The 21,400-nt window shown below is 48.6% G+C and overlaps 3 protein-coding genes across 8 annotated transcripts in view; 2 read left to right on the forward strand and 1 right to left on the reverse strand.

The window, feature by feature from the left end:
- Positions 1-1,516, reverse strand: part of PC (pyruvate carboxylase) — a 250,399-nt gene extending 248,883 nt beyond the window's left edge. The window contains exon 1 of one of the 3 annotated variants that reach the window (XM_081892242.1): positions 1,496-1,516. The gene's annotated coding sequence lies outside the window, so the exon portion shown is untranslated. Of the gene's footprint in view, positions 1-1,194; positions 1,296-1,495 lie in introns of those variants that run through there. The other 2 variants (XM_081892239.1, XM_081892241.1) reach the window with 2 other exon arrangements.
- Positions 1,517-3,654: 2,138 nt separating this feature from the next.
- On the forward strand, positions 3,655-7,320 carry LOC309359216 (uncharacterized protein). The gene is made up of 2 exons (XM_081892685.1): positions 3,655-4,231; positions 6,141-7,320. Exons 1-2 carry the CDS (start codon positions 3,872-3,874, stop codon positions 6,261-6,263), a joined length of 483 nt encoding a protein of 160 aa, XP_081748811.1. The 5' UTR covers positions 3,655-3,871; the 3' UTR covers positions 6,264-7,320.
- Positions 7,321-16,135: 8,815 nt separating this feature from the next.
- The window catches only part of BCAN (brevican), a 45,015-nt gene continuing 39,750 nt past the window's right edge, over positions 16,136-21,400 (forward strand). The window contains exon 1 of one of the 4 annotated variants that reach the window (XM_081892256.1): positions 16,136-16,245. The gene's annotated coding sequence lies outside the window, so the exon portion shown is untranslated. Of the gene's footprint in view, positions 16,246-16,813; positions 17,167-21,400 lie in introns of those variants that run through there. The other 3 variants (XM_081892263.1, XM_081892264.1, XM_081892265.1) reach the window with 3 other exon arrangements.

Here is a 21,400-nt window from a genome sequence, read left to right on the forward strand (position 1 = left end):
GTGTGGAGTAGACCAGCCTTTCTCAACCTTAGGTTCCCAGATATTGGACTACAACTCTCATCAACCCTCACCACTAGTCCTGATAGCTAGGGATGATGGGAGTTGTAGTCCAACAACTTCTGGGGACCCAAGGTTGAGAAAGGCTGGTCTACTGAGATCAATGGTAAGATGATAGAGTTTTATTGTAACATAAATTTGCTGGGACAAATGTTAGGTTATGTTGATGTTTGTGTTTTCTACAATTTTGAAAAAGTCCTTCCTATGTCTCCATTTAGGAATCTAAAATAAATTACATAAAACTTTTATTAGTGGAGGGCTACCCCCTACTCCACCGCCCTGCTCTCAGGCTACCCCACCCCTTTTTTAGTGTTTTAGTCTGCCTGAAAAGTGCACTTGAACTGTGATGGTGTCTCTTGCTTGCCTGAAGTGAAGATGGAGAGGAAAGTGTCTGTAAAACCTGAGGAGAGATCTACACCTTGCCCTGGCCCCAGCCACCACTGGCATGAGGGTGCCAGAATACAACCCTGGGACAGAATAAAGGTTTCCCACTTTCTGAGCCAGATGGACCAATGGTCGGAGCCAGGATTTCCTTTGCCTTTGAATACCAGTGGCTGGAGAACAGAAATGGAGGAGAGGTTGTTGTCCATGTGCACTGCTCAGAGGGGCTTTTCACAGGGGCGTGGGGTGGAGATCATGGGGCTGGCCGCAGTTCTAGATAGGCCTCTGGTCTCATCCTGCCGCAGCCAAGCTCTCCTGATGTCCTTATAACAGGTCAATGGGAAACAGAAGCAAGTTATGTTTTGGTTTTGTGGGAGAAATCAATTAATCACTCAATTGGGAAGGAAGAACAGGAAGGGAAGAAGGCTGGTGGGGGAGGGTTCACGTCGGGTGGGAAGGAAGAGGGGCAGTAAGCCTGGGGGCTGTGAGGCAGGTTCCCGAGAGGGGGAATTAAACGCCCAACTTGGGTCAAAAAGGACCCTCCGAGGGAAGAAACGAAAGGGAGGAGGAGGAAGCAAACTGAGCAAAACAAGGAGAAAGACCCTATGAAGGAATGCTGCGGTGGGGGAGGGGAGGGCCCAATGCGGTGGAAGGGAGAGCGTCAGTGACATCACGGGAGTCGGCCGTGACGTCAGGGAGACGCGGCTGTCACGTGCCTCCCAGCCAGCCTCCGCCGTTGCCTTCATCGCCGCCTACCGTCGGTACTCACCGCCACCCGCTCTGTTCGCCGCCGCCGCGCTGCCTTCCCCGCTCGCTGCTTCTCGCCTCCTTGCCAGGCGCCGCCTGGCTCCGCTTCCTCACCGGGCCAGCCGCAACCCCGCCCATCTCGCTTGTGATTGGCCGCCTAAGTCACTCTCTGGCCTCCCATTGGCTGCCGCCGGAGACGCCTCTGTGGCCCTCCCCGCGACGGCCCCGCCCACTGTTTGACCCCCGCCTCCCTCCTGTCACTCACGCGCAGTTTCAAGCCTGGCGCCTTCGCGCCGCGTGCCACGCCTACCCGGCCTCTGCGCGCCTCCTCATTGGCTGTCGTCCCGTCCGCCTCCTCGCGTTGCTCCTACTGGCTCTACGCCACGCCAGTCTCCTCCGCAAAGCGTCCCTCCGAACGTACTGCCTGCCCCGTTGATCCCAGACTTTCCATTGGTTGCGTCTCCGCCCTCTCGCCGCCACCTGGAGGCTCCTTCTCCTCCTATTGCTGGAATGCAAGCGCAGATTGACGAAAGAGGATGAACTTGAGCTGTGGTCGCTGATTGGCTGCCAGAGCTGAGGGAGGCGGAGCATAGTCCTCTAAGGGGGTTATAGCGAAGAGTCGATGCACGTGACACTAGACGTGGCAGGTGCTGCACGTGGAATGCTCGAGGTTTTATTTATTTCATAAAATGTGATATACGTACTGCGGCTTGTTAAAAAAAAAAGTATTTTACAAAAAGAACGATTAAATTTTCAGCAAAAACATTTAAAATACTGATTTATAAAATTAGCAATAAAGTGACATCTCAACATTCTATAATAACTCTTAATAACCCTAATCATTGTTATTCATTTGCAATGTTGCTATTACATTTTTTAAAAAATTAAGAATTAGAGGAAGCTAAGCAAAAAGCTGAAACTGGGGCGGGGGGGGGTCTGGGCTTTTTTTTAGTTCTGGAAGCACCATTTGTTTTGTTTTGGATTTGATATCCCGCCTTTCACTCCCCTTCAGGAGTCTCAAAGCAGCTAACATTCTCCTTTCCCTTCCTGCCCCACAACAACCACTCTGTGAGGTGAGTGGGGCTGAGAGACTTCAAAGAAGTGTGACTGGCCCAAGGTCACCCAGCAGCTGCATGTGGAGGAGCGGAGAGGCAAACCCGGTTCCCCAGATTACAAGACTACCGCTCTTAACCACTACACCACACTGGAATTATTCCCATCCCCACCCCTGCAACTCTTGCTAGGGCCAAGTAGGGCAAAAGCCTCCTTCGTTTATTTTAATATGTGGGTGTGATAGGTTTGTATACCTGGAAGAGAGGGGAAGATCTGACACGTTACTTCAAGGGAGCTGGAAAATAGGAAACTGATGTAGAGCACAGTCAGGCACTGTCGCAGTGGCAGAAGGCTAGAAAGCTTTGTGATTAACATTTTTCCCCCTCTCTCTTGACACCAGAATTCTAGGACTGAGCTGGTCACAATGACCACACACACTTCCTGCATTGCCTCTCTCATTAGCTCCTTGTGACTTTGACTCAAGTCAAGCGGAAACGTTTCCTTCCTCTGTCCTTCCCTCCTGGCTCAAAGTGTTGGTACCCCATCCAACTGATCCATTGTGGACAGGAAAAGAAGCAGACCTGGCTGCTGCGTCCACCTTGGGCCAGGCCTCAGCCATTCTTCCTGGTCTTACTGGTTAAGGAGAAGCCATTTGAGGGTACAAAGCCCTAGCTTCTTTGCTTCAGAGGCCATTCTTCTCCACAGGGTGTCTTTTGATCCTGTAGGTAACAGAGGGCCATTTTATTAAGATATACTTGATTCACCACACTAAAGAGTTTGGTATTTTACCAGGAGCACCCGGTCAGAGAGCTGCATTATTATTATTTTTTAAAAATATTAAATGTAAAATAAAAAGTACAAACAACAAGGACAACTAAGGAACACAAGAGCTCTGCAGGATTAGGCCAAGGGCCCATCTAGTCTGACATCTTGTTCTCACAGCGGTACCAAGAGACCTGTGGAAAACCAGCAAGCAGGCAGCAAGCTCAAGAAAACTCGACTCTGCTCTGGTTTCCAGAGGCATTCCTGCCTTTGGGCGTGGAGTGAGAACATAGCCCATGTGGCTAGTAGTCATCGATGGCCTTTATCTCTTTTAAAGCCATCCATGGTGGCCATCCTTGCCTCCTGTGGCAGTGAGTTCCGTAGTTTAACTATGTGCTACCCTTTCTTTTCTCTGCCCTGAATCTTCCAACATTCTTCTCCACTGGATGTCCACAGGTTCTAGTGATTGGAGGGAGGGAGAAAGATAAAATTTTGCTGATCCACTTTCTCCATACCAGACCTAATTTCATGAGCCAGCATGTCACCTCTTTGCTCTTTGCCCTGTGGTGTGTATCATCACAGGTCCATGCTGACCTTTGCACCCACAGAGATATCACTGAGGAGTGGGGAGTTTTGTTCTCATTTTCTTGCTGCTGGGGGTGGGTGGGTCTGGAACCAGATAAGAGAGCTTGCACAGAAAGTCCAAAGCGATGGGTTCGGGTTAGCAACAGGGAGCTCCTCCTCTCCCTCACCCGAGGGTGAATCACCCTGCAAAAGAGGAAGGAAAAAGCACACGCTCACCAGACCAGCTTGCGACAGAACATCAGCTGTACCAGATTGGCAGCGCCGGCTCCAGAAGTCACACCCAGGCATGACCAACAGTAAGACGTTCCGGAGGGCCTGCTCCTTGCGGGGGTCCAAGTCCCCCAGCCTCCTGGATCCTGCCTCTGGGAGCTTATGGGACCACCTGGAGGAGGCAGATCCCACCAGGCGGTCTGTAGGCGCTGCCCTCGGGGGGCACGGCCTGGTCCCCAAGAACAAGGAAGAGGCCCAGCCGAAACCTGCCTGGAGCTGGGGGAGGAGAGCCACGAGTCTGAGGGTGCGGAAGGCCAGGGGAGAGGAGGCCGCGACGATGGGAGAAGCAGCCCACTCCCTTGGCCCTGGCGACGGGCAGATGCTCATCGGGGAGGCCCATGGCAAAGCAGGCGGCAGGATGAAGAAACGTAAACAGGTGAGAAAATGTGAGGAGTCGGCCTGGCACCAAGAGGCAGCATGGTCAGGTGGAAGCCCCATGGAAGGTGTCTTGCGCATGGACCTCTGAAACTTTGAGCCTGCACTACTCTGCTCCATTGGTTAGGGCAGAGGGCAAGGATTCAAAGGCCACATTCACACCCTACATTTAAAGCACCATGGTGCTGCTTTAAACCCTGGGAGCTATGGTTTGTTAAGGGTGCTATGAGCATAGGAGCTAACTCCTAGGGGCCAAGGGATCTTCAGGGGGGCATAAAATATTTGAGGGGGGTCGCTCCCTCCCCAGTTGATGGCCATTGCCATTCAAATCGTGTCATGTGACCAATTATGCGGGGCGTGGCTTACCCCTTTTATGAAGATCACCTGCTCTGAGACCCCACAGCTAATTCTCCTCTGGCCTCCTGCTGGCCCAAGTAGGACCAATTCAACCAGCTAGCCCTGGGGATTATTTAATGCTTATTTCCCCTAAATTGATTTTTGAATTTTATTGTTGTTCATGTTTTTATACTGTATTTTATGCTGTTTTTATAATTAAGTGTTCTAAATTTGTTGCTAGCTGCTCTGAGCCCGGTTTTTGAACCGGGGAGGCGGGGTATAAATAAAAAAATATTATTATTATTACCCATCCCCCTAATATTCAAGTTGGCTGAGTCATTAGGAGACCCCTATTCCCCTCAATTCACAGGGACCTCTGGGAATTGTAGCTCTTTGAGGGGAAGAGTGTGTCCCCTAACAACTCGCTGCACCATCAGCCAACTACATCTCCCAGGATATATATTTTTGGGCGGGGAGTGGTTGGAATCAATGACTGATTAAAGTGCTTTTAATGGATGGTGTGAATGTGGCCTCAATGCATTTAGCACTGCCAACTAACAGTAAAACAAGCATATCAGCCCTTGTGCCTATGCCAGCAGCTTGATGTGCAGAAATCCATCAGGGGAAGCTTTCCGTGGCATGGGGTGAAAACTGTGTCGCACATTCCACCAGACTCTGTGCTGCTTTTGCACGCAAGGGCCCAGGGCCCAGTAGCTAACGGAGCTTTTTCCATCTTCCGGACTGGCCCACTAGAGGGCACTGCGCAAAAAGAAACCTGGGAACTCTTCTTGAGCTGCCTGCCTAGGAGAGTCAAGGTTGTATGCATACTATAGTTTTAAAGAATTTTCAAAACCCTACCTTCTCTCAAAGAATTCTGGGCCCTGTAGTTCTACCCCTCACAGAATTACAGTTTCCAGCAACGCTTAAGGAACTACAGCGCCCATAATTCTTTGAGTGAAAGAATGTGTTTTGAACGTGGTTTAAAGGCATAGTGTGTAAACAGCCAGAAAAGCACAGATTCAATAAGTGTTACTCTCCTCCTGTGCCTCCTCTTTGTCCCTGGGAAAACCCACTCCATACTGAAACAGAGCAAATTGCAGTCCACAGAAAAACCAATTGACATTTGTTCTGTTTCAGTGGTAAACAGTGGGTTTTCCAGCTGAAATGTGGCATGACAAATGGAAGTCTGGGTGAATCCTAACATAGTCTGGTGTTTGAAAGCTTCAGGCTCTTAACATCCCTTATTTCTGAGGGTCCTGGTGTATCAAGGCACAAGCCAAGAGCCTCACCTGGGCAGTGATTTTGCCAAACCACTCTGCGAACATTTTCCAGCTAAGGAACAGGGTAAATGTGGTAATGAATATTTTTTATTTATTTAAGAACCATTTTCCAGAAAGAAAAATGTTGCTGTCCTCCTCCGGGAGCCACTGTCCTCCCTGAACAAGCTAATTCCAGCAGAGCAAGATTGATACCGCCTCGTATCTGGCTGCCCAATGGAGGGCTAGATAACATATCCAGATTTGAAGACCTCCAGACCCTCTAACTCTCCTTCTTTGCTCCCTGCCCCTCCGCAGCAGGTAAATCGTGCTCTTCGGGAAAGCTGGGAGACCTTCCTGACCAACGTGTACAGCTTAACATTGAGCCGCCCGACCAGCAGACCCACCGCTGATGAAGCCCAGGCGGTGGGGACACCGTGAAGGAAAAGACTTCCCTGGACTAAGCATGGACTCAGGGAAGGATGCTGAACTGACTCAGGCAGCACCAGGGCTTCTCCCTCTTGGACCCTTTCGGCTGTAACCTCCGTGGGTTGCTGGCAATGTGGCAGGTGCCTTGGAAGGACTTCTTCGCCAGACCTGGGCATTATTCCTGGGCTTCTCTACTGGATTCCTTATTCTGCATTAATCTAGCTGTGATTCCTGCAGGGAGGTTGGACTAGATTAACTTTGAGGGCTTTAGCTGCTAGTGGAAAGGTGTTATCCAGACAGGACGTCTCTGCTGCTGGACAGCAGGTCTACCCATTAAGAAAGAACAGAAGGGTAGACATGGTATCTGATTTTTTTCAGAGGCCAGATCTACCCAACTCAGTGGATATGGTGCCCAGGCCTCAGTGCCACCCACTCTCCAGATAAATCAGAAATACAGTGGTACCTCGGGTTACAGACGCTTCAGGTTACAGACTCCGCTAGCCCAGAAATAGTACCTCGGGTTAAGAACTTTGCTTCAGGATGAGAACAGAAATCGTGCAGCAGCGGCGCAGCAGCAGCGGAAGGCCCCATTAGCTAAAGTGGGGCTTCAGGTTAAGAACAGTTTCAGGTTAAAAACGGACCTCCAGAACGAATTAAGCTCTTAGCCCGAGGTACCACTGTAGCGAAAACCTGTTCTCTGATGTATATACATACCTTTCCACTCCCTGAAAAATTCCTAGGGACCCCCCTTCTCCCCACCCTCCAAAGAGTCCCACAATTGTCCTCCTTTCTAGTTTTCTGGCCACTTTCCACCCTGACACTCCTTGGCACGGGAACATGCCTGGCAGCTGTCCACCAGACATCTCAAACCAGTTGCCTCCTCTCCTGGCTTGGATTCTGCACCTGCCATGTCTTGCATCACGTTAGCTAATTCAGATAGATAGCAAATACCTTTGCCTCCTGGGGAGTGAAGGGTTTGCGGAAGGAGACATACAACGGGATATGAACACACCCTGTGGTGACCCAAAGTGTTGCTGAAAGCCAATAAACCCAGACCCCACCTCTGCTTGGTCTCTTCTAAAACATTCCTCCTTTTTAGGCCTTGGGTATGTTCTTGTGGAAAGGTGGGGTGTATAAATGTAATTGATAATAAGCTTGATCGCATCCTGATTTGACTACTGCAATGTATTGTATGAGGGGCTGCCCATGAAGACTATCTCTTTGAAACTTCTGCTTCTTCGGAATTCAGCAGCCATTCTGCCCAGAAATGGAGCAGCAGCCAGTGACTCTGGCATAAGGTAGGGAGTTGCAAGTTCCCTATAACTGGCGCCAGCCAACCATCTGGTTGCAGCACTCTGAACCAACCAACAGTTTGCAAGACTTCCTCAGAGGTAGCCCCACATAGAGCATGTTGCAGGGATCTCAACAAGGTCCCTAAGTAAGGTCTGTATCACCATGGCCACATCTGACACCCCAGGAACAGGCAGGGTTGGTGCACCAGCCTCAGGTGTGCAAGCACAGGTCTGGGCTTTCCTGCTATGTATCTAAACTAAGTGGGTTTGGTTTTGGTTTTGTCCCAGTGCTTTGCCCAGCAAAACCTGCATTTTACCACTGGATTGGAGCAAACAGCAATCAGGTTTCCATGAACTGCTGTTTGCTCCGATTCAGTGGTAAAATGTGGGTTTTCCTGGGGAAAATGCTGGGACAAAAAAAGCACTAGGAAACAGACCAGAAAAGCCCAGATCTGTGGCTAGAAAGCATGGAGTAAAGGTGAGTGTGGAAAAGGCCTACGATTCAGCTGTTAGGAACAGGCAAATTTGTCAATTTTGACATCCCAGTTTTTGTTTTTAATCTTATTTATTTCATAAAGTTTATATACCACTTGATTGTAAAAACAAACAAACCCTCAAAGTGGTTTACAGAAAGAAAGAAATTATCAAAAAAATGTTAAAAGCAGCTGTTTAAAATATTCAAAAAATGATTTAAATCAGTGATAAGCTAAAAACAGATTAACACACGTAAGCATTCTAGGCATCTGGGTAAAGCTTGTCTAAACAAAAATGTGTTTAGCAGGCATAGAACAAAGTACAGCGGAGGCCCCTGCCTGATCTCAACGGGCAAGGAGTTCCAAAGGGTGAGTGCTGCCACACTAGAAGATCGAGTTCTTGCGTTCAGTTTGCCCCATCTCCAAACTGGCATGAATCTTCCTGTGTCGTTCATCTAAGTTAGGCATTTATTTACATAATTTGGCCTCATGTGTGCATTTTCCCAAGCCATTTTGACTAACAGGCTGCACGTTATTGTCAGTCTTCCCCCATTCATTTTTCAGTGCATAGCCCCCTAAAATGCACTTTGGGCAGTGGTGAAGAAGAAGAGAAGAGTTTGGATTTGATATCCCGCTTTATCACTACCCGAAGGAATCTCAAAGCAGCTAACATTCTCCTTTCCCTTCCTCCCCCACAACAAACACACTGTGAGGTGAGTGGGGCTGAGAGACTTCAGAGAAGTGTGACTGGCCCAAGGTCACCCAGCAGCTGCATGTGGAGGAGCGGGGAAGCGAACCCGGTTCACCAGATTACGAGTCCACAGCTCTTAACCACTACACCACACTGGCTCTCACTGGTGGGTGGAGAACTGCAACACAAAATTCAGAGGGCAGCTGCATTTTAGCTCTCATATTGATTTTGGAACTGCAAAGGGTTCACATTGACGTGTGGTCGGTTTGCAACAAGATGCAAACCCAACTCATTCCCCAATCCTTCAGTGCATGTCATGTCGGGTGGGGGTGGGGAACCGCCGGATACGGGATGCTCTGTTGCTTGGAGGAAAAAGGAAGATGCCAGTCACCTAAGTGTCCCTTATAGACCTGCCTTTCACTGGAGTTGTGGTGTCATCTTTTCCAAAAGGGAGTAGCAAGTGGCTGACATGCCAAAAGGCCACCCTGTGGAAGTTGGTCCTCTGTCTTGAGCATGAGAATGTGGTGGCTACGTGGCGCTTAGCAGGATCTCAGTAAAAAGATGAGAGCCCCCTGCCACCCGCCTCTCCATCCAGGCCTTTGTCCAAGCCAATCATCTCGCCATATCAGGCGCTCCTTTCAGCTGGCTTTGAAAGCCCCATTCAGCTCCAGGCAGTAGGATGGGCCCTAAACCATCTGCGGCTTGGGCAGAGGGGACAACTGCGCTAAGCTGGCTGCCTTGGAGTGAGAGATGCCAGGGAGCGGGGTGGGGTTGGGGGCCAGGGTTTTGGAATGCAAAGGCTGCTTTAATAATACAAGAGGCTTCTCAAAGCCCCCAAGTCACACGCTGGCGACCCCATGACCGCAGAGAAGCCAGAGCATCGTGTAAGGAAGCCTCGCTTTTGCCCACTGAAGGGAGACTTGCAGCATTGTTCGGAGTGAGGTCCCAGATGTGCTGCAAGTCACGACTCTCGATTCGGGCATGAGCTCTGAGGGTGGATTTATGAGCAGAGAGAGGCAGAGTCTTTCTTGCTGTAGCGCCTCAGTTGGGCCCGTTCTATTATTTCACAGGGGTGAGGGCCACCCTAAGACATTTTGCCGCCTGAGGCAAAGGGCAATGTGGGGTTCCCCTCTCCGCTCCAGGCTCAGGAGTTGACGGGACTGGCTGTGGAATATTAGGTCAACACTCAAGGAAACATCCTCCACTGTAGGGCGAGGTATGTGACATACGGGCACCTCACTGCTACCCCTCAGCATCTGCTGCCTGAGGCAGCTACCTTACTCTGCCTAATATAAGGGCTGGCCCTGCAGGGGATGGAAACATGTTTGTACCATCCCTATCCTCACATTAATAATTATTACAATATTGGGAGGGGGAGGGAGCAGGGCCAGTCCTACCCTTAGGCCAAGTGAGGAACTTGCCTCAGACAGTGGATGCTGCAAGTCAAGGAAAGCATCCGTGCACATTACTGGAAAACTGCATTGCAAAAATTCAGAGAATGCAAATTTCAAAGGGTAGCCATGCTTTGGTTCTCGTATTGTTTCAAGAAAGTGCAAATTCAGTTGCTTCAGCTTCAAATGCACATTGAACCTGCATTTCACCCCCATCCATGACCAGCCATCACCAACTTGGTGCCCTCCAGATATATTCTTGGGCTACAACTCCCACCAGTCTCCACCAGCACAGTCTAGGAGTTGCCAGTCCTTAGTTCCCAGGCTCTGCCTTCCAGGAATCTGGTAACCAAACCCAGAGCAGAGGAGGTGTCCAGCCAGCCTGGTGGCTTCCTTTGCAGGGCCTCTCGCGTGGTCTACCAGCATGAGAATTGGGGTCCCTGGGTAGCAGCCTTACACTGCTGGTGCAACTGCTCTGCTCTGAACAGGGACCAGATGCCAACTGGCCAGGCAAGAAGCATTTGGTACTAATTGTGGTTTTGAGCCTTCCTTGCTGACTTTGCAGTTCTGCTCTGCCTCTCCGGCTTCAGGCGTCTCACCGCAAGAACAGCCCCCCCTGCAAGTGAGCTCATGTGCTAAACGCAGGCCCTGGTGAGGTCAGGCTGGGGTTGGCTTGGGAGGTCTCCAGGTTGCTGTGGAGAGAATCAGAGGCTGATTTGGGAGGAGGAGGAGGAAGAGGAAGATGCCACGTCTATGTGGCCAGGCCTCTGCTCTTGGTCGGTTCTGCTCTTGTGTTTTGCATGCATTTGGATTCCAAAGCCTTCGTGGTCACAGAGACAGTATGGTATAGTTAGAGTGTCAGACAAGGACCTGGAAGAGACCTGGGTTCGAATCCCCACATGGACATAAAGCTCATGGGGTGACCTAGGGCCCATCGCTGCCTCTCAGCCTCAGCTACCTCACACGGTTGTAGTGGGGATTAAATGGGGGGGGGGGGACCATGTAAGCCACTTTCAGGTCCCTGAAGAAAATGCAATAAACTGGTTGACATCTGTCCGTCTTGGGAGACAATGGAGGAGTGAGCCTTCAGGGGTACAGTCAAACGGTTGCAGAGTTATAGCGCCTGCTGTGGCTGTAGAGACCTATTTGGGAGAGACAGGTTTTGTTGCAGCTGGGGAAGATGAAGGCATCTGGTTTCACTGCTGCAGATGCACAGCTTCTCTCTGCCCTCCTCCTGGCAGTCGTTCCTCCGCTGGTCACTGCTATGGATGCACAACCTGTCTGTCTCTAGACACTGCAGTTGTCTGCAAGAGGTTCCCACATATCATGGTTGATATTGCCAGCCTTCATGTCATGTTCGCAGACATCTTTATAACACAGAGTTGGCCTGCCAACTGGCCTGGTGCCTGAAGCCAGCTCCCCATAGAGCACGTCCTTGGGGATCCTGCCATCTTCCATTCTGTAGACATGACCCAAGCGAATGTAGTCATCGCTGAGACAGGAGTGTAAACATGGAACTAGATGATAGATAGATAGATAGATAGATAGATAGATAGATAGATAGATAGATGATAGGCCATGTTACCCTTTGGTTCAGAAATAAATTCTCTTAGAGCATTTTTGGATGCATGTTTACTGTGAGATTGGTGCTCCTTCAGCTAGCAAGGTTTTCTATAGAGTCCATCCAATGTCAGCATCAACTTTTAATATACATTTGTTAATTAATATTCCACTCTTCCTCCCAAATGAACCCCATTGCACGACCCCTCCTTTCCACTCAATTGGCTGTCATTCCATCAGAATTTAGACTGTAATCTCTTGGGAGGCAGAAATCTGCCTGTGCACTTCAATTGCTTTGTAGAAGGCCAGGTACTTTCATCTCACCTCAGAAAGGATATTGTGGAGTTGAGGAAAGTTCAGGCTAATTCTACCACCAGAGCTACAGGTTAAGGGGGAATTTAATCCAGCCCCTGTGGCAGTTTATTTCCTGGGGTAAAATCCTAAAAACACCTCAACAGCTTCAATCCTAAAAAAAGGTCAACAACTTTGGTTGGCCCTCTGGTCAGTCCCCAAGGCCCTTCACTTCACCAAATCTGGCCCTCTTTGAAAAAAGTTTGGACACCACTGGGTTAAGGTGTTCCCTAGGCTGGGAAGAGTTCCTCAGCTCTGAGGCGTCACTCGTTCCCCAGGACACATCCTGGAAGGACTAAAAAATGCTTCTGGGTCAAGCTGGGATTTTGCTGGAGTAAAACAGCATCCGCTCTGCTGAATGCCCAGCTTCACTACAGCCTAGCGCTGACACTTCATTTTGCTAAAATTTCAAAACTCTGTTGAATTTGGGAGGGCCTTCTGTATTGAATGTTGTGGGAGGGCAGAAGAAGACCCATCGATATTTTCTCAAGGGCAAATCTGCACTTCTCTAATCTTGACTTTGACACCGATGGCTGTGGCAGGCAGGCGAAGTTCCACCCCAGAGCTGGCTGCAATTTAGCACCATCCTGCAAAGTGGAAACACAACATTAAGAATGGAAGCGTTTAAGAGTTGTAATGAACTGCAGAGGCAGCCCGAGAGGCAGTTGATTTCTCCGGATGAGTAATGAAGGCCGGCTTTTGAATTTTTTTCCGTGTTGGGAAGAGAGCCTGGTGCTGGGCATCAGGGAGGAAGCTGCCAAAAGGGACTTTGTGGAATTGGAAAGATTTGTGAACACGTCTGAGCCATGGCGGGTTCCTCCTCCTCCTCCCCCCTTTCTTTTGAGGGTTGCAAAAAGAATTAAGTCATTTCTGCTGTCCCAAAAAAGAAAAGAAAAAGCTTGGACAGGATCAGGGAAGATTTACAGTAAAATGAATCATCTGGAGATCTGTACCTGGCATTACACAGCACCTCCTTGTAAAGCCACATTTTGAAGAATAGGAATGCACTCCCAGTCTGCTCATTTTAATTGGGGAGAGCACCCCCCACCAAAAAAAAAAAAAATTAACCTTGGGGAGGGTTAAAAAAAATCTTCTTAATGGGCAGTTTCTTGCTCCCCTGAACCCCACACCCCAATTATGGCTGCGCAATTATTTTAAACATTTTTAATACAAAAGTAAAACTCCCCCCAGGAAATAAAACTTGGGTTAGAAAGAGCAAGGCTACCTTTTGTTGTGGGTCAGAGGGTGGGGTCTCATCTTTCAGTTCAGGCCTGGGAGAGGAGAACGTGGCTTTCCATGGGAGCCAGCAGGCTGGGAGAGGGTGGGCCTCTGTGGGTCTTTCACAGGCAGCAGAATCAGACGGTGCAAGGCTGGGGGCTGCAGAAAATGCTTCTGAATCCCAGTTGCTGGAAGCCATGGGGGGGGGGGGAGAAGGCTCTGGTCTTCAGGTCCTGCTTGGGATCTTCCCACAGGCATCTGAGTGAGCACGGTGAGAACAGGATGCTGGACCAGACGAGCCACTGGCCTGATCCAGAAGGGCTCTTCCTGGATAGCTTGGTTGGTTAGAGTGTGGTGTTGATAACATCAAGGTTGCTGGTTTAATCCACATATGGGACAACTGCATATTCCTGCATTGCAGAGAGTTGGACTTGATGATGCTAAGGGTCCCTTCCACCTCTATGATTCTGTTTCGCATGTCCTTATAAAGCTGCAGTCTTGGAGTCTAATCCATGGGTAGGCAAACTAAGGCTGGGAGCTGGAGCCGGCCCAATCGCCCACGGACGGTCCAAATCAACGTGTTTTTACAAGAGTAGAATGTGTGCTTTTATTTAAAATGTATCTCTGGGTTATTTGTGGGGCATAGGAATTCATTCATAATTTTTTTTCTTCAAAATATAGTTCAGCCCCCCCGCAAGGTCTGAGGGACAGAGGACCAGCCCCCTGCTGAAAAAGTTTGCTGAGCCCTGGTCTAATCCAGTGGCATAGCGTGGGTTGCCAGGCCCCCCGGGGCAAGGCAAGTATCCTCAGCACCACCTGCCAATGGGCTGGAACGAAAGGGCAACAGCTTGGCAACCTACCCAAGTGGTGCTCCATGAGCATCCAGCATGGCGGAGAAGAGGACAGGAGATTGGTCAGGAGTGGGTATCTTTCTAAAGCTCCTACAGAGGGTGCCCTAGCATGTGGCCATGGCCCAAATCTGCTCTTCAGTCCACCCATGTGAACAGTGGGAGATTTTCTGTGAGACGGGGAGGGTGTGCTTTTTATATGTTGTTACTACTTTCTTTTTCTTTTGAAACTTTGTGCCGCCCCTAATCATAGCGCCCAGGGCCACGCAACACCAACTGCACTTCATCTGAGAAATTCATCTCCCCTCTTCCGAACCTGACTTCTTGTCAGCATCAAGCTTACAATGCTAATCTCTGGCAAATGACTTTCTCCCTCCTGATGAGGGCAGGACCCTGTTACAAAATGGGGTGCTGCCCCCTGCCCCACGAACCCTTACGGTCCATAGAATTGTGCAGAAGAACACCTGCAATTTGTGCTGATACCACCCGTTTTACAGATAGGTAAGAAAAGGCAGCAAGACTGGGGAGGGGGGGCTTGTGGATTCTGGTCTGCAGCCTTTGAACCAGGAGAAGAAGCTGTTCTGGGAAGAGGGGCAGCTGGCTGGGGAGAAAAGCCCACTTAGCATTCTAGGCAACACCAATCCCTCACGGGAGGCTGCTGCTACAATAGGCTGTTTGGCAAGAGCCAAATGAATTCAGGTCCCTTTTTCTCACACCCCGCCCCCCTCCCTCTACTTCCTTTTAGTACTAAGTATTCATCCAGTGGCATTCTCAGAACTGCACTGGCTTCTTAAATATGTTTAAAACTGCTCCAGAAAACCATTTTAGTTTGGTGAGGACAAGAACTAGCGAGAGAGGACTAGGGCAGGGTTTTTAAAAACTGGTCCTTTACTGCAATCACTGCAGTGAAATGTAGCAAATCTATCTGCACGGAATGAGAGAGAGAGAGGTGATGATTTACATGACAAAGCAGCAGCATCTTAGACTACTGTTAGCTTCTTGGCAATAGGGAGAGGACCCCACCTCCAACACAAACACACACACACACACACACACAGAGTAGTTACCACCACTGATCTTTCCTTAGGGCTTCTGAATGCTAAAAATGAATCTCAGTCTGTACAGACACCAGAGCATCAAAATGAATCTTTGTACAGTATTCATAATTCCTATGTTGATTTCAAACCATAGTTAAGCTTAACTATGGCTGAAACAGTGGCGTAGTGTGGGTTATCAGCACCTGGGGCAAGGCAAGTAATTTGCGCCCCCTAACCCTAACCCCCAGGTGTTGCGCCCGGTGCGGCCGGCCCCCCCTGCACCCCCCACGCTACGCCACTGGGCTGAAACGCAAACCATGGTTTAGCTTAGCATTAGGTCTGAACCAAGGTCTTTGGTTTGTTTCCTCCAAACAAACCATGAGTGGTAAGCCAAGTACAAACCTTGGTGACAGCATGTGGTGATCAAGAGACAATAACTGAAAAGATGTTATCATTATCATTATCATCATGAATGTATATCCCACCCTTCCTACCAACAGACCAGGAGTGGGGAACCTTTTTCAACTCAAGGGCTATGTTCTCTCATCGACATATTTCCAGGGGCCTGGTGACAATGGTGGGCGGAGCAGGGGCCAAAGTGGGTGGAGCAACAAATGTGACTCTTACCTTTGTACTCCAGGCTACCCTGCAATCACCACCACCACCACCATCATCATCATCACCTGCACACATCTCCATCTGGGCAAGCTATAGAAGCATTAGCTCAGTTCAAGAACACATTTCAACCAGAGGGAAAAAGCTCAAGAAGGGCTGGGAGCAGAGGCAATGAGGGGTGTTGTCGTTGGTGGGGGAGCGTTCTGGGGGCCAGACAGGTCTGAAGAGCCGGATTCTCCTCCCCCCCCCCAAATTTCCCAGACCTGCGCTAGAGAAACATCAAGTGCATAAAAGAACTTAACCTTAACTCTTTGGGATGCGAAAAATGTCAAAAGGGGTGGGGAGGAGAGAGCTCTGACCCTGGGGTCCCAGGTGGGCGGGAGGGGGCTTCCGCAGATGATCCCCACGCAGCTGTAAACCGGATATCTTCCCAAAGTGTATAGACCCACGCTTAAGGTTGAACGTGCAGCCCGATCCCTGTGCATGCCTCATCAGAAGCAAGCCTGGCTTACTTCCAGGTAAGCGTGCGTGTAGAAGAGATTGCCGCTTTAGTCTCGGCGGTGTTTGCTCATAAAAAAGAAATCATAGAATCGCAGAGCTGAAAGGGACCCCGGGGGCCATCTAGTCTAACCCCCTGCAATGCAGGAATCCTGCCCACAGCCGTCTCTAGGTGGGCTCGAACCACCAACCTTCGGGTTAGCTTTGCGCCACAAGAGCCCCGTGTGCCAGAAAGACCTGTGATACAGCTTTTTGGGGCGGTGGATTGGGCTCTTCCTCCTTCTTTCTACCCGCCCTCCCCATTAGCTAGCAGGGCATCAGAGGTGTAGGTTTGGATCTTGACAGTCACCCACCTTCAGAGGAACGAAATTTTTAAAAATTGGCTTTTTACAGGGTATTGGTCCCAGATGGGCGGGGTAATAATAATAATAATAATAATAATAATAATTCGGCTATAAGCCTCGCTGTTTAAGGGTGCATTGGGCTGCGCGCACACACACACGAGCCCAGCCTTGTCTTTGGAGCTCCTCGCGGGCACAGCGGGTGGGGAATTGGGCTGGCATCTGCCTCAACCTCGTGCTTCCTTTTCCTTTAAGTGGGAGGGGAAGAGGGCGCGAGCGGAGGATTCCCCTCTCTTCCTTCTGCATCAGGGCGACGGAGTGTGTGTCCTGCTCGTTCGTCCTGGCCGCCGCCGCCGGGCTCCTTTCCACCCTGCCTCTTCTTTTGGAATAAGCTGCTGCAGTTCCCAGCCCTGCATTGCTGCCCCACTGCAACACTCGCTCGCTCCGAGAGCTGGGAAGGAAAAGTTCTCTCTCCTCCATCCACCGGAGCCTCTATAGCGCAGGCAAGAAGCCGGGCATTTATTTCATTTTGCAACGTTTGTTTTATTCTAGTTCAAACTACAGATTCCTTCTTTTTTCTTTCTCCAGTAAAACTGGTGAGTAATGAAAGTAATATTTAAAAAAATAATAATATTAAGTGATTTGCAATTTGATTCCCCCCCCCCAATGCAACATTAGCAGGTTTTGGGAGGGGGTCTTCCCCAAAGCTGGTGGGGGCAGCATGTGGGGCAGGGGGCTTCCCCACCAGTGAAAAGCTCTTTCAAATGACATAGGGGTTCCTTATCTCAGAAACAACTCCCCCCTTTAATCAACCCCTCTACAATCTTTATTTTAAAGGTTGTATATTGTACATTTGTCACAACCAAAATATAGGACTGCAGGATTCAGCATAAAAATCAGGTGTGTCTCTTAATTTTATAGTGAGGATTGGGGGAAGTTGGTGGGGTGCCGGGTTTGCCAACGTTGAGACAAACTGATGCAGTGAAAAAAAAAATCCCTCAAACTTCTGTGACTGCAGTTCTGGCTTGTTTGCAGATCATTCATTTTCCAGAAGGGCATAACCTTGATTTGGGTGGATTATTGCACTGCCTTAAAACAGCAGCGTGGAAGTCTTTACAGTCAGTCAGTTTATCTTTCAGGGCTCAGGGCTCCATTGGTCCTCTTTACTCCCCCATTTCCAAATCCGAATCCCTGCCTGAAACACAGGAAGGATTTGAGTGCTCCCCTAGGTATTAATTGGCTGGCTGGATCAGGCAAAGGGCCCATCAACCCAGTATCTTGTTTCCAGCAGTGCCAAGCAAGAAGCTTCTTCTGGAAACTGTCCCAATCAGGGCAGGAAAGTGTTGGTCCTTCCCTGTCCTTGTCTGATGCATCTGGTGGGTACTCAAAGTTATACTGCTCTTAACATGGAGGTTCTACATTACTATCCTGTGCTTCATTTTCTCTCACTAAAACTGGTAGGCTTTTAAAGTTTCTGTTGCCAAGTGTAGCCGAACTTTGGCCCTTTGTGTATTAAGCTTCTATGGCTGCATTTTAAGGCCACCATGTGAAATTAATATTTCAAAAACTAGCCAAACTAAATAGATTTTAATACAAATTCCACCTCCCAAACCCTGGACTCCCCAATCCAGAATAGTCTATGTTGGAAAAATTAAGTTAGGATGTTGCTAGTGAGTCTTATTATTATTATTTTTACGTTTATCCTACATTTTGTACAAGGAGCTCAGTGCTTAGTCCATCTGCTGAGCACTCATTTTATCTTCACAACAATCCTGTGATATTGCCCAGGGTCACCCTGTGAGATTCCTGGCAGGGTAGAGGTTTGAACCAAGATCAGCTGTATTCTTGGAAGCAAAGCCCACTGTGTTCAATGGGGTTTAGTCCCTGGTGTGTTTGCAACAGCTGCTTGGGTCTATCTTCTGTATATGGCACACTTCATGAGTTGTTGTTGTTGTTTAGTCGTTTAGTCGTGTCCGACTCTTTGTGACCCCATGGACCAGAGCACGCCAGGCACTTCTGTCTTCCACTGCTTCCCACAGTTTGGTCAAACTCATGCTGGTAGCTTCAAGAACACTGTCTAAACATCTCGTCCTCTGTCCTCCTCTTCTCCTTGTGCCCTCCATCTTTCCCAACATCAGGGTCTTTTCCAGGGAGTCTTCTCTTCTCATGAGGTGGCCAAAGTATTGGAGCTTCAGCTTCAGGATCTGTCCTTCCAGTGAGCACTCAGGGCTGATTTCCTTCAGAATGGAGAGGTTTGATCTTCTTGCAGCCTATGGGACTCTCAAGAGTCTCCTCCAGCACCATAATTCAAAAGCATCAATTCTTTGGCGATCAGCCTTCTTTATGGTCCAGCTCTCACTTCCATACATCACTACTGGGAAAACCATAGCTTGAACTATACGGATCTTTGTTGGCAAGGTGATGTCTCTTCATGAGTTATTTTTCTGTAACCCCTCCCTCTCAAAATTAGATTTAAGCTCTAGAGTTTACTCATAAGTCAACTCTTGCAGGTCACCTAGTGATGACTAAGCACAGTTTAATTGGCACCTCACCTGTGGAATGACAGACACCACATTCACACTGTACATTTAAAGCACTAAATAAGGTAAAGGTAAAGGACCTTTGGATGGTTAAGTCCAGTCAAAGGCAACTATGGGATGCGGTGCTCATCTTGCCAAGGTAGCCAGCGTTTGTCCACAGTCAGTTTTCTGGGTCATGTGTCCAGCATGACTAAACTGCTTCTGGTGCAACGGAAACACCATGGCAGAAGCCAGAGCTCAAGGAAACATTGTTTACCTTCCTGCTGCAGTGATACCTATTCGTCTACCTGCACTGGTATGCTTTGAACTGCTAGGTTGGCAGAAGCTGGGACAGAGCAAAGGGAGCTCAACCCCATCATGCGGATTCGAACCACTGACCTTCCGATCGGCAAGCCCAAGAGCAGGGGTCAGCAAACTTTTTCAGCAAGGAGCCGATCCACTGTCCCTCAGACCTTGTGGGGGGCCAGACTATATTTTGGAGGGGGGAAAATGAATGAATTCCTATGCTCCACAAATAACCCAGTGATGCATTTTAAATAAAAGGACACATTCTACTCATGTAAAAACACGCTGATTCCTGGACCGTCCGCGGGCCAGATTTAGAAGGTAATTGGGCCGGATCTGGCCCCCGGATCTTAGTTTGCCTACCCATGCCCAAGAAGCTCAGTGGTTTAGACCACAGTGCCCCCCCATGTCCCATTTAAAGTGCTATGACACCACTTTTAACACTCATGGCTTCCCCCGAAGAATTCTGGGAGCAGTAGTTTGTTGAGGGTCCTGAGAGCTGTTAGGGGACCCCCTATTCCCCTCCCAGATCTACAATTGCCAGGGTGATTTTAAGGATCAGTCTTCCCATCTGTCAGGGGTTCTTTAGCTGTGATTGCTGTATTGCAGGAGGTTGGGCTAGATGACCCTTGAGATCCCTTCCTTTTTAAGAAAAGTTTTCAGTTTTACAGTTACACCATTTCCCATTCTTATACAGTAGTTCTTTTTGACTTCCCACCCAGCATTCCATGACAATTCTTTTTACATCTTGTTTAGCTGCATATCGATTAATTCCTTCACCTTACTTTCCACACTCTCGTATCTTTTATGTTGTCAGCTGTTGGTCACAAAGTATCCCCTACTTGGAATTTATATTTGAGGTCAATTTTTTGTAAATATTCCCCTAGATACTCCCACTCACTCCTCGTCTGTTTGTCATCTTGATTTCTTATTTCAGATGTCATGCTGGCAAGCTCTGCATATTCAATTAGTTTATTTAGCCATTGTTCTTTCCCTGGGGGTCTCTCTTTCTTCCCAATATCTTACATTTACTATCCTTGCAGCTGTTGTTGCATATAGAAATAGATTGTGGCCTTTCTTTGGTAACTCATTCCCAGGTATGCCTAGAAGGAATGCTTCCGGTTTATTGGGGAATGTGAATTAAAAGATTTTTTTTAGCTCATTGTACACTATCTCCCCGAATTCCTTCGCCCGTTTACATTTCCATCATAAATGAATAAATGTACCCTCTACTTCCAGACATTTCCAGCAGTTTTGAACCTCTTTTATACATTTTATCCAGGTCGACCAGTGTCAAATACAATCTATGTTGCATTTTTTTGCATATTTTCTCTTATTTGATAACATGCAGAGAAGTTCATGGTTAAATTCCACAATTTTTCCCACTCAGAAATTTCAACATTATGCCCAATATCAATAGCCCATTTTATCATTGCCTCCTTTATCAGTTCGTCTTTGGTCTCCCATTCTAGCCATAGTTTACATCTTTTAGAGATTGATTTTTTGTTAGACCCCAAAATCACTTTTTCAAATTCTGATCCTTGTTGAACATATCCTCTCTCTTTATCTTTTTTTGGAACATCTCCTTTGTTTGGAAGTATTGAAACCAGTCAGGGACCAACCTTTGGGATCTGTTCCAATCCTACAGTTTTATGACTCTATGAAATAAGGCACCACTAAACAAAGATGGCAGTTAACATGGCCACAAAGCAGAACACAAAACAGCTGTACACACTACGTTCCCCACCCCTTTGAAAACTTTATTTAGCACCTCTGTCATGTACAGAGGCAGCCAGGCAGTCTACCTTTGAATACTAGCTCCATTTTTGTGGCAAGCGGACAGAACAGGGGAGGAAAAGGGTGTCACCTTCTTCATACTGATTCTGGGGTGCCAGGAAGAATCTTGCTGGGATGCGGCTCCACAGGGGCTGCAGCTGATGGGAGTTATAGTCCAAAACATCTGGAGGGCACCAGGTGGGGGGAGGCTGGGGTGAAAAGGAGTGCCACAG

This window comes from Podarcis melisellensis, assembly GCF_964234715.1.
Source record: "Podarcis melisellensis genome assembly, chromosome: 16".
In the NCBI taxonomy this organism is placed as follows: domain Eukaryota; kingdom Metazoa; phylum Chordata; class Lepidosauria; order Squamata; family Lacertidae; genus Podarcis; species Podarcis melisellensis.

What these genes read in the sequence shown, in the direction of transcription:
- LOC309359216 (XM_081892685.1), top strand. Translation starts at nt 3,872, where the DNA reads ATGACCAACAGTAAGACGTTCCGGAGGGCCTGCTCCTTGCGGGGGTCC. An exon ending in GGATGAAGAAACGTAAACAG is followed by an intron (nt 4,232 to 6,140) that starts GTGAGAAAATGT and finishes GCCCCTCCGCAG; the next exon opens with CAGGTAAATCGTGCTCTTCG.